We start from the raw sequence: 15856 nt of genomic DNA, 5'->3' as shown, positions 1-15856 counted from the left end.
GATCTCATGATGGTCGCTATTTCCTTTTTTTAGTGAGGGGGTTCCAAAAGGTGAGCTGGTGTGGGTGAAGGCACTGAAGCTGCCCTTCGCGTTAGCCGACCCGACGTCCTGATTTATTCAGACGCCGATCACCCCCGCTGCCTCAAGCCTTCCAAATCGCTATTCAGCATTGGATCTCACACACCAGCCCCTCCATCCGCATGAAATTGCCATTGGCGGACATCACTGTTCCCTCGACAACCCAGTCCTGATGACGATCCCGACTGACGGGGATCGAAACGCCGTCGACCACACAGCTTAATTTTATGGCGCCCTTCTTGTTTTGTACTCCCGGAAATTGACTCATTCTTGTTTTAAGTGATTACAACTTGATCCCTGGAGCCATTACTCTGTATATTTCACCTATTGTCACTACGCGCCGACCACGCTGTTTCACCCCAGCACTTGCACTATCACCACTATTCACTGTATATATTTATGTATATATCACCCTCACCAAGTGCCACCGGGTTGTCACCCCATTTGATGTGTACAGTGCTGTTTAACTGTATAACTTTGCAACAGACCCGCCATGCTCTTTAAGTGGTGAATAATACCCGCCTTTTTTTCAAAAAACTGCAGTGACTCCTTAATTTCTTTCTTTTGTAATGCATATTGCATACACTTGTTGAAATTGTCTTCCAATTGACACCTGTTGGGAATTGTTCTTATTTACTGTGTCGTAAATCAGTGCATGGCTTTACAAGACTCGGACAGGCCTGGTCATTACTCAATTAATGTGTAAAGTAACCAAACACCTGAAATATAATGTGTGTCCTGCACCATTAAGCTACCAGCGGTGCAATGCGGCATGTCGAAGATCCTAGTAAGATGCACCCCCCTACCTGCACACACACGTGTATGATGGAGGCCTGCGGTGCCAGCTGCTTGGAGAATGGGGATGCCAGAGGCCTTACACGGGTTCTGCAGCCCCTGCGACACAAGGGAGGGGCATGTTGTAACACGACAGGGGACCCCGAACTTTCAGGGGCCCCAGTTTAACAGAAGGCCAATGAAATACTGTGAGGTATGAGCGACTGCAGCATTATGAAGGGGAGGAGCATCCTCTTACGTCACGCCACTGGGCTGTACCCGCATGATGGCACCACGAGGGACTGAGCTCTAAGAAGAAGGAAACAAACAAGTAAAGCTGATAGCATCTTCGAGTCCGTGTCTCAGCCGCCGTGGTACGAATGCGCTGCCACGTGCAGTGATCGCAGCACGAGTGCACGTCCTCGTCTGTCCCCACGAGCGGGAGCAGCACGTTTCCTTGGGTTTTTGAAAGTCAAACCTTGCCTTCCAGTGTGCCCCATGCTTTGGGCAGAGTTCCCTTTGCAGGGATGAGCCGGTGGGGAGGGCGGGCACGGCTGTGGCAGAGCGGGCCTGTGATAACAGAGCACTTCCACGCAGCCTCGCCCTTGGGAGCTGTATTCGCGTCCCAGAAGGGCAGTTATTCATTTGGGGCATGCATCTGCTGATTAGAAGCGACAGTTTACTCACGGCTTCAAGATATTTATGTTGTTTATATCAGCTGCACGTGGCTGCTTCTCGCCTGGGTCTCTTCCATGCAACGCTGTGGTGGCTTCTAGCAGCCCAATCAGAATCCCTCCATTTATTTATTTATGCAATTTAATAAAGCTCGGACTTTACCAAAATGTGTCAGAGTGCTTTACAATACCATCAAGTGCGTTACATGAGGCGATTTACAAACTTACACGTTACAGATAAAGTAAAATGAAATAAGAGGTGACAATCACAGCAACACAACAAAACAAAAAACACTGGGGTTAGGTTAGCACAGGCATAGGAAACATATTTACTCGATTCTCGGAGTGAGGCACCTCTGGGGTTCACCGGAGTGGTGGTGTCTACGAACTACACCGAATAGTGTTGCAAAGCTGCGGCCCTCAGGCTGGTGGGAGCATAAGGTGTGTCCTATTTGACCTCTCCTCTTGACATCTTTCTGTCACTGCCTCTCCATCCATGCGCAGCCATTTTTACACACGACTGTTTGCAGGAGGAGGCTCAGGGCTCTGAGCTGCTCAGTGTTTCTCCCCACATCTTCATTATAGTTTCTTTGCGCGTCTTTCTACAGATGATAGCAACCATGGAGAAGCCCTCAGTGATCATGTGTGTACAGGGTTTTTTTCTTGGTGTAACCTTTTATTTGGCCAACTTCCACATGAATACTTCCTGCCTAGGGTGCTGTATGCCGCAAGACCAAAAGATTCGTCTTACTCTGTGCCCAAAGCACCCTCAGGGGCAAAAGGAGCAAGGTCTGGATTAGGGGGCTATTTCCTACCAGAAATTAGGCCTCCTGAAACACTCATGCTTTTTATCTCAAACCCCCATTATATAGACACATCAAGCATCCTCCACACAACCTCTGAAACTTGTAGGCTGACTCCCCAGTGAACCGTGGGGGCCATCTCTGATAACCCTGAGAAGTAAAAATCTCCAGCTCTGACCCAGGAGGGAAAGGGTTTTGTGGCACCACTGCCTCTTAAGGGAGATTTGCAATCTGTTGACAACTAAAATTATTTCGTCTTGTTCTTTACCACTTCTCACCCAAAAGCAGCTCTGGAACATGCATTTTTTAAATATTTGGAATCAGGAAGCGGAGTGGCCAAAAGCCAAACCAGGAGCTTTTCCAGCACCCTGACATGTCAGTGCCAACTGTGCCTTTCTCCAGGTCTTCCAACGTAACAATCTTGGTTGCTGGTTTCTTTCCTTCCCTATTGGCATGACCCTCACTTCCAAAGACTGCTTGTTTAAGACCTTAGAATGTTGTTCATCAGTTGAAAACTCAAACGTAAGGAAGTTGCATCGTGTTTGCTCAGTCTTGAGCTATTTCTATTTAGTCCTCCTTATGCCTTTGCCACAATCCCTTATCCACAGCAGCCACAGAGACGTATGTCACACCATTTTGTGAGAATTTACTACACTCTGTGGTAAAAACTATGATGAACATCCTAACCATTGCACGGAAATCTACTGTCTGCCTGGGCGGATGGCCACCCCTGCACCGCATCCGGCCCCAGCGCACCGTCAAGGGCAAGAGTGGTGGAAATATCAACCCAGGGACACGGAAAGCAAGCCACGAGGCAGATAGAACCTTGACAGAAAACACAGTCCCAAACCAGCAGCAACCCCACCCTACGTTCGGAAATGTAATACTAATTATTTGTTTTTTTTGTGTAGCGCTTTAATACTGCATATCTGCTAATGCCAGATGCTGCTATAATTGACGATGGAAGACTGGGTCAATCAATTGGTAGATTTGTAGAGTGCTACTCGTCACCCGTGAGGGTATCCAGGCGCTGGCAGGGTCCAGTTGGTTAGCCGAATGGCCAGGTCTTTAGGGACTTTCGGAACTCTGGAAGAGATGGGATGTCTACAGATGAAAGGGTAGCTCATTTTGTCTTCGCTGCTAGGTAGGAGAAGCAGCAACATCTGCATCTGCTACATCGGATGTAGGGTGAGGATCAGAGAAAGGGACATGGAGTGGAGGAACTCTGGTGGGCTGATGTAAGTTCAGGTGGTGGTTGGATTCAACAGTGCCTGGATTTAAACTTGTGGCCTGCAGATTATCACATAGGTCAGCAACAGCCGTTTAACTCCCTGAACCACCCCATTCCGAACCACAAACGTCCCGGAGAACAGAGGTAAGCAATGCAGGAAAAACACGTAGTATGGCGGCCACAAGCCTTACTCGAATAGAAGCTGCTACAGAACACATCTAACCCATGGGCTCTGGGTGGGTGTGTGTGGCTCTGGGTATGTGTGTGGCTCTGGGTATGTGTGTGGCTCTGGGTGTGTGTGTGGCTCTGGGTGTGTGCGGCTCTGGGTGTGTGTGTGTGTGGCTCTGGGTGGGTGTGTGTGGCTCTGGGTGTGTGTGTGTGGCTAGCTCTGGGTGTGTGTGTGTGTGTGGCTCTGGGTGTGTGTCTGTGGCTCTGGGGGTGTGTGTGTGGTAGTAATTGCTGTCTGCTGAGCTCGTCCGTAGGTCTCACATTTGCGAGAGATTAAGCTAATGGCAATGTAAATGACAATGCCATTTATTTATCTGTTTTCAAAACCAACACATAAATACAAATTTTGTCATTTGTTATGTTATGTTATGTTATGTTATTATCGCTTCTATAGCGCGCAGATGCCGCAGCCAAGAGGCTCCCGGCGCTTTCCGGAGATGGTAAACACAACACAGCAAGAGTAGACCAAGCAAGAAAGCTAAACTTTCTGAAACAATGCCAATAGCTCTAACTTTTCCAAAGGCGAAACCATTGCATTGTAAATGCTTGTCTTGCCTTCTGTTCCCTGATTGTGCTCGTTTTCTTGCCTTCTGCTCCCCTGATTTGTGCTCGTTTTCTTGCCTTCTGCTCCACCTTGCTGCCCCTGATTTGTGCCCGTTTTCTTACCTCCCGTTTCCTGTTTGTGCCCGTTTTCTTGCCTTCTGCTCCCCTGATTGTGCTCGTTTTCTTGCCTTCTGCTCCCCTGATTGTGCTTGTTTTCTTGCCTTCTGTTACCCCTCGCTGCCCTTGATTGTGCCCAGCTGCCTTGGTGCCCTCCTCGCTCCCGTTCCCGCCTCTGCGTTCCCTGCGGTCCGGCCCCCTCACTGCCCTTTCGCAGTCCCTGCCTCCCGTCTCCCAGCTCCAGCTGCTCCTCCCTCCCACATCCCCATATACATCCCCATATATGGCGGCTGCTGCACGGCCTAAGGCAAGCATGTCGGCGCATATCTGCGCCATGCGGCAGAACCCCTGGTCCCCGTACCCGCCACGATGACCACCATCACTACGATGCCAGCACATGCCATGCTCTCAACCCTGGACGGACCCACACTTGCTCAAGGGCGCCCCGAAACGCATGCACGCCCCCTTCACCTGCCGGTCTTGCAGCTACACCAGCCTCAGAGCAGCCAAGCACCCCGCCAAGAAAGACATCAACCACCTCCGATGCATCCAACTGAACACCCGCTCCACACGCAAAGACGCAGTCGAGCTCTGGGACCTGCTCGACACATCATCCTCGGGCGTTGCCTTCCTGACAGAGACGTGGATGAAAGGCTCCTCCGCACCAGACATCGTCATAGCCATCCCAGACGGCTACAAGATCACCGGCAGAGACCGCACCAACGGAATCGCTATTGTCCAGAAGAACAGCATCAGGGTCTTGACCAGCACTGAGGACACTCTCAGCACCGCCAAACACATGCATTCCCAGATTCACACAGACCCCAACTCCACCCTCAGGGGCACCCTAGTCTACAGATCCACGACCCCAGTTCAGCGACTCCATCGTCGACTCCTTCAAATCGCACGCCCTGACCTCCACCGACTACATCCTCCTCGGAGACCTGAACTTTCACCTTGAGAACAACAACAACAGCAACTCGACAAGCCTGATCGATAACCTCGCCAACCTCGGACTGAGGCAACTCGTCACAACACCTACCCACTCCGCCGGCCACACGCTTGACCCCATCTTCTCCGCTTGCCCCCACGTCTTCTTCAGCCACACCACTGAACTCCTCTGGACCGACCACCGTTGCATCCACTTCTCCTTCCAGAAACCCACCACACACCACCGCACCCCAACAGATCCCTCGGCGCTACTGAAGAAAAATCACCGAAGACCAACTACACGCAAACCTCGCTCTCAGCCCACCCACCGAAGGCTCCAACACCGACGATGCTGCCCACAGCCTCACACGCTGGATCACCCAGAACTCCTAGCCTCCAAACGAGCCTGACGGAAACTAGAGAAGAAATGGACTCCGGACAGCCACGCAGACCACAAGGACGCCACCCGCAACCACCATCACCTCATCAGGACTGCCAAGAGGACCTCCTTCAAAGACCGCCTCGACAACAACGCACACAACAGAAAGGAGCTCTTCAACATTGTGAAAGAACTCTCCAATCCCAGCTACAACGACATCCCGCAGTCGCAAGCCCTGTGCGACTCACTCGCCACTTTTTTCTACCGCAAGAAAGCAGACAGCATCCACGACAGCTTCATCACCCAGACTGCAACACAAAAGACTCTCCGCACACCATCGACCATGACCCCCTGCTAGCCTGGGCCAGCGTGAGCATCAATGACACCGTCAAGACCATGAGCACAGTCCTCTCCGGGTCCCCGTCAGACCCATTCCCGCACCCCATCTTCAACAAAGCCAGCAGCTCCATTGCACCCTACCTGCACAACGTCATCAATGTCTCCCTCGAGACTGCGACCTTCCCAGAGAGCTGGAAACACACTGAGATCAACGCCCTACTCAAAAACCCCAAGGCAGACCCTAGAGACCTCAAGATCGTCAGCAGACAGCTAACCCGATACCTCGAAGAAAACAGATTTCTGGACCCTTCCTAGTTAGGGTTCCGCAGCAACCACAGCACCGAAACCGCCCTCATCGCCGCCACTGACAACATCAGGACCATGCTGGACAACGGTGAGACCCAGCCCTCATCCTCCTGGATCTCTCCTTCAGCACAGTCTGCCACCGCACACTACGGGCACGCCTCCACGCCGTAGGGATTAAAGACAAAGCCCTGGAATGGACCACCTCTTTCCTCTCTGGCAGAACCCAGTGCATCCGCCTCCTCCCTTTCCGATCCAAAGCCTCCAAGTTCATCTGCGGCGTACCCCAGGCTCTGCTCGCGCACGTCGCTCGACAGCATGACCTCAACATATTCTCCTACGCCGACGACACTCAACTGATCCTCTCCTTCACCAAGGACTGCATCACCGCCAAAGCCAACCTTCACGAAGGAATGAAGGCCGTACCCGACTGGATGAAGATCAGCCGACTGAAGCTGAACTCGGACAAAACGAAGATCCTCATCCTCGGCTCGAACCCATCAGCCTGGGACGACTCCTGGTGGCCGACGGCACTGGGGGCAGCCCAGACACCCACCGACCACGCATGCAATTTGGGAATCATCCTCGCCTCAATGCACTCCGTGACCAAGCAAGTCAACGCCGTCTCCTCCTCCTGCTTCAATACCCTCTGCATGATCCGCAGGATCTACAGGTGGATCCCGACAGATACAAGAAGAACAGTCACCCAGGCCCTCGTCAGCAGCAGACTAGACTACGGAAACGCCCTCTACGCAGGAGCCCCGATCAAGCTCCTCAAACGAGTGCAACGCAGACAAAACGCCTTGGCACGACTGATCCTCGATGTTCCACGCCACGGCCACATCAACCCCCACCTTAGAAACCTTCAAGCTCCTCATCCACGCACACAAGGCACTCCACAAGACCGGACCAGCCTACCTCAACAGACGGCTCTCCTTCTACATCCCCAACCGCCAGCTACTCTACGCTGACCTCTCACTTGCCACCGTCCCGCGCATCCGAAGAACAACCACTGGAGGGAGATCCTTCTCCCAGCTCTCCGCCAAGACCTGAAACACCCTCCCACTGAGCCTACGACAGACCCAAGACCTGCTGACCTTCAGGAGACTTCAAGACCTGACTGTTCGATCAGTAGAGGCCCCCTCCTTCCCTCCCCAGCGCCTTGAGACCCTCACGGGTATGTAGCGCGCTCTACAAATGGTTGATTGATTGATTGATTCTATCTGCAGTGAAGTTTCTGGGGTTTTAGTTCTTCCGTGAACCAGTAGGGGTGTCGTGTTCATTTCTTGGGGTTGGTAGGTTTCCTCAGGGAAACTTCATCAGCGCTTGCTGTGATCCACTTTGTGAAGTTGTGTACTGCTTGTTCTGCGTCGTCCGTGGTAGTGGGTAGGTGGGAGTTTAGGGCATTGGTCCAGAGCTGTTCGGATACCTTGAACCTGCTGTGCCATGTTTCGCTGGCAGTGAAGGTGGGGGTGTTGAGGGGTTCCAAGATGAAGTGTAAGCAGTGGTGGTCAGTCCAGGTGAGCCTTTCAGTGTGGGTGTCTTCAACTCTGTTGTTGGCTGCAAAGATAGGGTCGAGTGTGTGTCCTGCGATGTGGGTGGGGTCTGTGACCAGTTGCTCAAGTCCGAGGTAGGCTATACTTTCTAGAAGGTCAGCCATGTTGGTGTCGGAGTTCTCAAGTTAATGGCGATAGGAGCGATGAAGTCAGGGATGGCACTGCACAAGGGAGGGCGGGGTCTCATAGAACTGTTGGCGAGGGCACATCGGACTGTGGTTTTGTTGTTTGTTAGGAGTTGAGAGTTTAGGTGCTCCATGAAGGGGGTAAGGGGGTCTGTGGTGGCTTCACATTGAGTCTACATGTTAGTGCGTAAACCAATCACGACAATGAGTAACAAAATAGACATAAAAATAGATAATTTGGAAAATGTACCCGAATGCAGCATATATACATAGCATTGACTGAGAAAGAGGGACTCTGGAGATGGAAGGTTGCTTAAAATGGTAGATTTGCATTTCCAACTGGCACACATTTAGACACTGATAGCATGTGAGTTGACAAATTCACAAGAAGAAGGGTGTGAAGGTCTACTTAAAAGGTTGCAAATAAACAGAGGTGTGAACAGTACCAAAGAAAGTGGCATATTAGCACAGTTAATATAAGCCAATGGTGCTGGATCCTGTTGGGGTAGTCCGTTTGAAAGGTTTCCATTGTCATCTCACTAGTAGACGTTTGATTAAGGAGTCAGAATGCAAGAAAATAATCATCTAGTGAAAGAAGCTGCCTAAATCAACCCTGGGATATCAACCCTGCAACAAAAATAATCAAGCTTCCCTACTTCTGGCAAGACCATCAGATTTAATCACAATAAATTCTGCATGCAATTGCTTTAATTGGGCTCACATTTCTTTCAACAGTCCATTAAAAGGGGTGAAGAAAGTACATTGAAAATCACTGTGTTGATTTAGTACAACGCAAACAGTACATCTGCCTAATGGTTGAAACTAAGTAACATGAAGATTGATCAGTGTTTTAACTGCTTCAAGTTTCCTTGTGGAACAATAGTGCAGAGAGAGCTAATCTGTGGAATATTTCACAAGTGAAATGCTGCTTTTCTGAAAATTGTCAATTAGAAGTGATTTATATAGAAAAATGTGTTCACTCAAATTGAGAAAGACATCTCCCTTACCAACACATGAAAAATAATATCGTCAATATTATAGACAATAAAACATTTGTGTTTAAAACGTTAACAACATTGCATTGGGTATTTCATTGTATGAATGAAGCCTGTGGTTAAATGAATTTGACTTTTACAGAAAAGCAATGTTTAATATTGAGGTACAGAGAACATGGGCGATATTATTGTTATATTTAAAATACCAGAGATAAAGTCAGATAAGTAAATTTACACATAAGACACTAAAAAAACAAATTCTATAGACTAGAAATAAGGAAAAGGGACTTCAAGCAGCCTGTCAAATCAAGTTTGTAAGCCAACTTATTGAATCCAAAAAAACATCACCACCAATCTAATCTTTCAATAGAGTCTAACGTTTTGAAATTGCATGTTACTTCATATCACTGTACCTTAAAAGAACACTCCTTGCAAATGTGCAACAACCTACAACTTTGTGCCTCAGTACATTTGTAATGCACACTAATAATGCAGGTACATCAAAAAAACTCAAGATTAAAGTTGTTCAATACGTTTGACATTTAGTAGTAATTTGTATACATATATATATATATATATATATATATATATATATATATATATATGTAAATATATATAAACATCTAAATATATATATATTTCTACATATTGGTTGGATCACTACAGATGGTACTACATAGAAAAAGATGCAATATAATTAGTGATATGTGATTTTATTTAACTTAAAATAATACTTACAAGCTCATCCCCTGGCAACCAGTATCCTTCCTGCTCAATACCAGCCTTTGACCCCTTGCAGCCCACAGTAAGAGTTTCAACAATAAGACCATCCTTCACTGCTAAGCTTAGTTGTCGTGCGATCTCTTTTGGATGCATACTATGGACTCTGGTCATATACCTGTCAAGAAAGCAAAAAACTCATAGGAGGCTTGGCACAGGCTATAAAACGATCCCTACAGGGACAGTAATCGCAGCAGAGAACAAGTTACTTACCTTCAATAATGGTCTTTCTGGTGGTACCATATTCCACACTCTACTGTTGCAAGCTGGAGATGATCTGAGCCTGGCCTGCCCTGATCATCTTCATAAAGCATGGCAGGAGAGGTAGCGGTGAAAGGCAAACATGAGCTCAGTCCCGACTAAAGACCAAAATGCGTCCACCAATTGGAAACTATAGTGCACAGTAATCATGACACTGGTCATTCTTTGTGGTGATGAAAAGGCAGGGCATGCTCCATTTGAGGATGAAGACCTGTGCCACGCCACGACAAAGATGCCATTCATGGTTTGCCAGTTGATATCTAAACTCATTCACCCTGGCGTTGTGCAATCCAGTCAAACAATTGGCCACTAGGGAGATACCCCAACCATGTCCAAAGGCGGAGTGCTTCTGGGCACAAGGTTCAAGAATCCACGCGACCCTGCTTGGTACCATATCACATGATGGTTGGGTTGTCGATCAGGGCCTGAACCGGTCTCCTTGCAATGGATTGGAGGAAGGACTGCAGAGATTTTACTATACTGGGGAGTCAAGAACCCTGATTTCTAGTTTTCCCTGAGGACAATGTAGGGGAACGAAGAATGACCTGCCACATGACAGGTTGGTGTCCACCTGCTACCAAAGAAGGACCTGGGCTGTTTCCTTCAAAATAGAGACACTGTCTAACAAGCAGCCCCGTTTTCTTCCCACTCAATGCAGAAATTCCACTGCAACATCTCCATGTGCTAAAGGGCAAGAGTGACCACAGGGATGCATGAGACAGGAAGTCCGAGAAGCCTTCAAACAATCCATGCTGGAAACCAGGATTGAGCCTGAAAGATCAGGAGCATTTACTGACTGACCCAGACTTGCTGTGGGCCCCTTTGAAGGGAAACCTCTGAGGAGAGTGAGATTGGATTTTGGTTAGTTGATGGAAAAGTCCAAGGATGAAAATAAGGTGACTGTTGACTGGAGATGGTCTACGACTGACTGAAGAGCTTGCCTTCAATAGCCAGTTGTCAAGGTGAGAGACAAAGTATATTCCTTACCTGCAAAGATGGACTGTGACCACCGGCATCAATTTTGTAAACACCCAATGGGTAGAAGTATGGCTGAAAGGCAGAAACTCAAAATGGTAATAGTCCATCCCCCTCTAGAAACCAAAAGTAGCGTCTTTGGGACTTCAGGATAGACACATGAAAGTTTGGGTCCTGCAGGTTGAAGGGCACCATCCAATACCCCAGATCAACAGGACAGATTATCTGGGCCAGAATTTAACATATAGAATTTATTGTTTTATAGGAAGCTGTTCAGGGGTCAAATATCCAATATCGCCTTGAGCCCTCAATCTTTACTGGGCACAAAAATAGTGACAGAGCATACCGTTGTCTGTTTGTGCCCTAGGGAACCACTCTACGGCCCCTTTGGCCAAAGGTGACTGAACTCCTGCAGAAGGATGACGACTTAAGCCGCTGAAGAGTGAGTGAAGACAGGTGGGATGTGAAAAGGAAAAGATGTAAAGGGCAGGGTGTAACATCCATTTCAAATGAAGTTATATTATATACACCAGTTTCAACATCAATGTATCTTTTCTCATCTACCTTCTTTTCCTTTTGATACTGTTAAGTTTCAGGCGCATTGAAACGACGAGCAGGAGTTATTTGCTGCTCCAAAAACGGAATTACTCTATCATTATGTATCAAATACACTGGGAGCTTAAAGACCATTCTAGAAAGTACACATTTAAGTATACTTGTTTCTAGAGGAGTATCATCCCACGTTTGTTCATATGAAGTGAATGGAATAAATGTAACCGATCTTGAACAATTTCAGATTTAAAATTGAACTGAGCTACATTGGTTATCGAATTTATTATACTGATTACACGAATTTCAACCAGAGGATTATATTTCATTTGCTCAATCTAAATAAATAAGTAGCAAACTTGTTGCAGATTTCCAATTTATACATTCAACATTTTTTAACAATATAATTAAAAACCAGATGGTGGAACAGATCCCTAGGTCCATCATTGACGTTCCAATCACTAAGTTGCCTTGAGCTGATTTGAGAGTTATCAGGACTGCAGCCTGGAAACAAGACCCTCTGTTACATGAATTTCACCTCATCAAGCATTACCACTGATCTCAAAATATTATCACTCATGGGAGCAACCTGTTGTTCAGTCTAGTGCCACGATCATTGTTCCCCTTAAGGAGTGAGGGCCGGCACACTGTTACCATAACAGTAACTTTGTAAGGGTTAACACGGTTTGTAAGGAATTTCTCAACAATGGACCAGAAGACCTTCTGTTTGCTGAAACCCAACAACCCACAGAAATGCTGCATGCATGTTATAGCGAATACTGTGATTTGCTGGAATTTGTCTTGTTCAGCTGCTGTGTTCTTGTATATCTGTGACATTCCACTTATTACACAAACAAAATACTGTCAGACATTCTCCGATCTTACTATATCCTAAAAACAGTCAACCCCATCCAGATCACAGGTACTTATCAACTCCTAGCAAATGGACTGAGGAGAAGGGACAAGAGAATAAATACAGGGAGGATATTCCATTCAAATGATGCTTGTGTGGCAAGCTCGGGTCGCTTTAACCCAACACTAGGAATAATGTCACATCTTGATAGCTAGCCTCCTCCAAAATAAATAATGAAACTCTATTCATGACAATCTTATTTCTAAATGATAATTTAATTTTTCATTGATAACATTTAGCACAATGACGACTAGCTCACACCAGAATAATTATTTTGCAAACATTGTAGGTCATAACTGATAGTGTCTGAATAATTCACTTAAATCAGATTTTATTCATCTGACAAATTCCAATTTTAAGTATGCCCAATTATTTCCCAAAAACAAACGATTGGAATGATAACATTATTTCTTGAGTCTGTCAAAGCTTCACCGGAGGTCTTTCTCCTGTTTACACTGAAGCTGCAATATGGATGCAATGCACTGCGTTAGGGGGTGGAAGGAGGCCTACAAACAGATTTGCTTGCTTTAGTCTGATCTTTAAGTTCTCCTTTGTTAGCTGTTGACAGGATGGTGATAGGGAAGGAAAATTATGTTCAAGGGACACGATTCTGGGGGAATTTTCTAACAAAAAAACGTATTCTGGATTCTGAAAAGATGTCGTTTTGACTTTTGGTACTATGAGCACAAAGGTTCACACACATACTTGAATTTCCCTCTGTATAGACGTTCACCACAATATTACTCTACATTTCCTCACAGAACTGGCAAATCGAGTGATCTCTTAATGTGGAACCATTTATCAACAAACAGTTCAAGTATTGCTTTTCACCAGAATATGCTTACAGATCTGCCATTTAAAATACTCGAGGACAGAAAATAAAACTGTTGCACAGCACAAATCCCAGAGGCTTTATAATCTGAAAATCCACTGAGGCGGTACCAGGTAGCCAGATGGGAAGCTGCACAAAGACAACCTATCTCCTCCCTCGCTCTAATGGGACGTCGAAAATCACCACCTCCAAAACCATCCTGTTCGTTGGCAGTCCCCGGTGGCAGGTTACACGATTATTCTCAAACTCTGGAATCCCAAGAGGTGGCTCTCTATTGCCAAATAATTTGAAGGGCTGATCTCACCTACCCCGTACTGAATGCAGCAACAATATTAAATGCAATGCAGCTCAGCTACAGGTTTACAAATGCAAGCATATAAACAAACAGAATATTCAGACGGAAATACAGAATTTCTATCTATTTACTTTACAGAGAAAATAACATATTCAAATTCAGAGGAAGAAGTAAAGTTTCCCTTAACAGTTTTCAATGTATGAATCAAAGTCCTGTGCATACGTATTAAATATGATGAGGTTCCTGAGTCAGAACCTACTGTTTACAACAGTGTCCATTGGTAAATAACGGAGCGCAACATCAGATTTTCATATGAAAAGAGTTTGTATTTCAGTTTGAGCAGTACAAAGAAACAAACCAGTCGACATGTGTTTCGTCACACCGTGTCACAGATGTGACTCTTCAGGGCTGTCGGTTTGTGAGACAGCGAGACCGCGTGTGCCGGTGCAGTTCCACCTGGATCGCGGCAAATGAGAAAATGTTCTATAACGAGGATAAGTGAAAAAACACAGGAACCCCTGGTGTCCCTGATGGAGACACAGGTGCAACTCTGGACGGGTACATCCAAGTAGGGGGATATCTGTTCCCCTGGGATCCCCCTACCACACCCTAGGGCCAGCTCCTGCTATGTCTCCGGGTGCTCCCCCCGGGACATAGCAGTCTACCTGCCCGCACCTGAAGTTTGCTCTCGCTTGGCTTGTTCTCAGCTGGCGGTAGTTTTAAAAATGCTCCCTCCTACGGTTAGTGGACTTCAGATCGGTTTTCCTACCTGCAGTGCAGGGTAACAGATCTGAAAATTACTCCTGCCCGCAGGAAGCAACATTTTTAGCTACCGCCTGTGGGCCGGAGCAATGCCGGCTCCCACTGGAAACGGGGAACCAGCTGGTCTCTAGGGGCTCCCCCGCAGTCCCCATCGATGATAGTGGATGCCCTGGGTGGGATCCAGGGCATCACCACTTTGTTGGTTGGCTCCCGGGTGCATAGGGTCCAGGGGCAGAAATAGGCACAGGGAAAGGGGCAGCTCGACCCCCTCCCCTTTAGGATATTGGTCAGGCCCTGGGGATGAGGTCAGATCTAAATCACCCCAAGGAGGGGGCTGAGTGCCCTCTTCCCCCATTATATATATATATAAGAATCCAAAAAGATAAATCAAATCCTAAGAAAAAATTGGAAAATCCTGCAATTAGATCCAGTCATAGGCCAAAAAATGGGCAAGCATCTAGTGATCACCTACAGAAGAGCAAAAAACCTACAAGACCAGTTGGTTCATAGCCATTTTAAAAAAACAACAAAGAAGAAACAGTGGCTAAAAACTAAAGGCTTTGTAAAATGCTACAATTGCAAAGCGTGTGATATTGCCAAACCGACAACAGAAACAGCAATGCCCAACAAAAAGATGTGGCAAATCCGAGAATGCATAACATGCAACAGCCAATATACAGTGTATATGATTGAATGCCCTTGCAAACTGAGATACATCGGCAGCACCATCTGTGAATTGAAAAAACGTATCCTGGAACACGTTCGTGCAACGGTACACAAAGGTAGAAGCAATGCTGTTGCAAAACACATGTAGGCCCACCACAATGGGGACTGGAAACTATTGCGATTTTGGGGATTGGAGACAATGGCGCTGTCTGACGGGGGAGGTCACAAAGAGAAACTTCTGCGGCAGAAAGAGTCCAGGCACATACTAAACTTCAGGACAATGACCCCCGGATGGCCTGAACCAATCTGAGGAATTATACATACATTTGTAATGACTATAATGACATTTTTCAAACCATGTATTTCCGAAAGACAATCCCGTTTCAGACACAAACTCACGTTTTAATTTAATTTTAATTTTATTTGGAAAATTCCCCACTTTTCACAACCTATACCTTGGTAATTATTGCTCACACCTTTGAAATCCCCATTAAACAAGACATTTATACCTAAATGCTCCGTAAGGAATATGTTGTTCAAGGACAATTGCCCACTGGTGGGTGGTATTGTTTACTGAAATACTTTGCAGTGAGTGTGGTGTCCAATGTTAATTGCCCACTGGAGGGCGGGATTGCTTATAATTTGTTTCTGTACAACATAAACAACACACAACGAACACGTAAATGTGAGCAATGTGATATTCCCCCAAACATGATCGGGAGAAATGATTCCCAAAAGTTTGAAAAAT

The 15856-nt window shown here is 46.7% G+C and overlaps 1 protein-coding gene across 3 annotated transcripts in view; it reads right to left on the bottom strand.

Annotated features, from left to right (window-relative positions):
- The window catches only part of ZMYND11 (zinc finger MYND-type containing 11), a 685469-nt gene that overhangs the window by 569172 nt on the left and 100441 nt on the right, over positions 1 to 15856 (bottom strand). For all 3 annotated transcript variants that reach the window (XM_086941507.1, XM_086941508.1, XM_086941509.1), the window contains exon 3: positions 9814 to 9973. In XM_086941507.1, the coding sequence (XP_086797633.1) occupies positions 9814 to 9973 (160 nt within the window). The remainder of the gene's footprint in view (positions 1 to 9813; positions 9974 to 15856) is intronic.

The sequence above is a fragment of the Lissotriton vulgaris genome, chromosome 10 (genome assembly GCF_964263255.1).
Source record: "Lissotriton vulgaris chromosome 10, aLisVul1.2, whole genome shotgun sequence".
Lineage (NCBI taxonomy): Eukaryota > Metazoa > Chordata > Amphibia > Caudata > Salamandridae > Lissotriton > Lissotriton vulgaris.
Note: the sequence above shows the minus strand (reverse complement) of the source record. Positions and strands in the feature narration are given on the sequence as shown.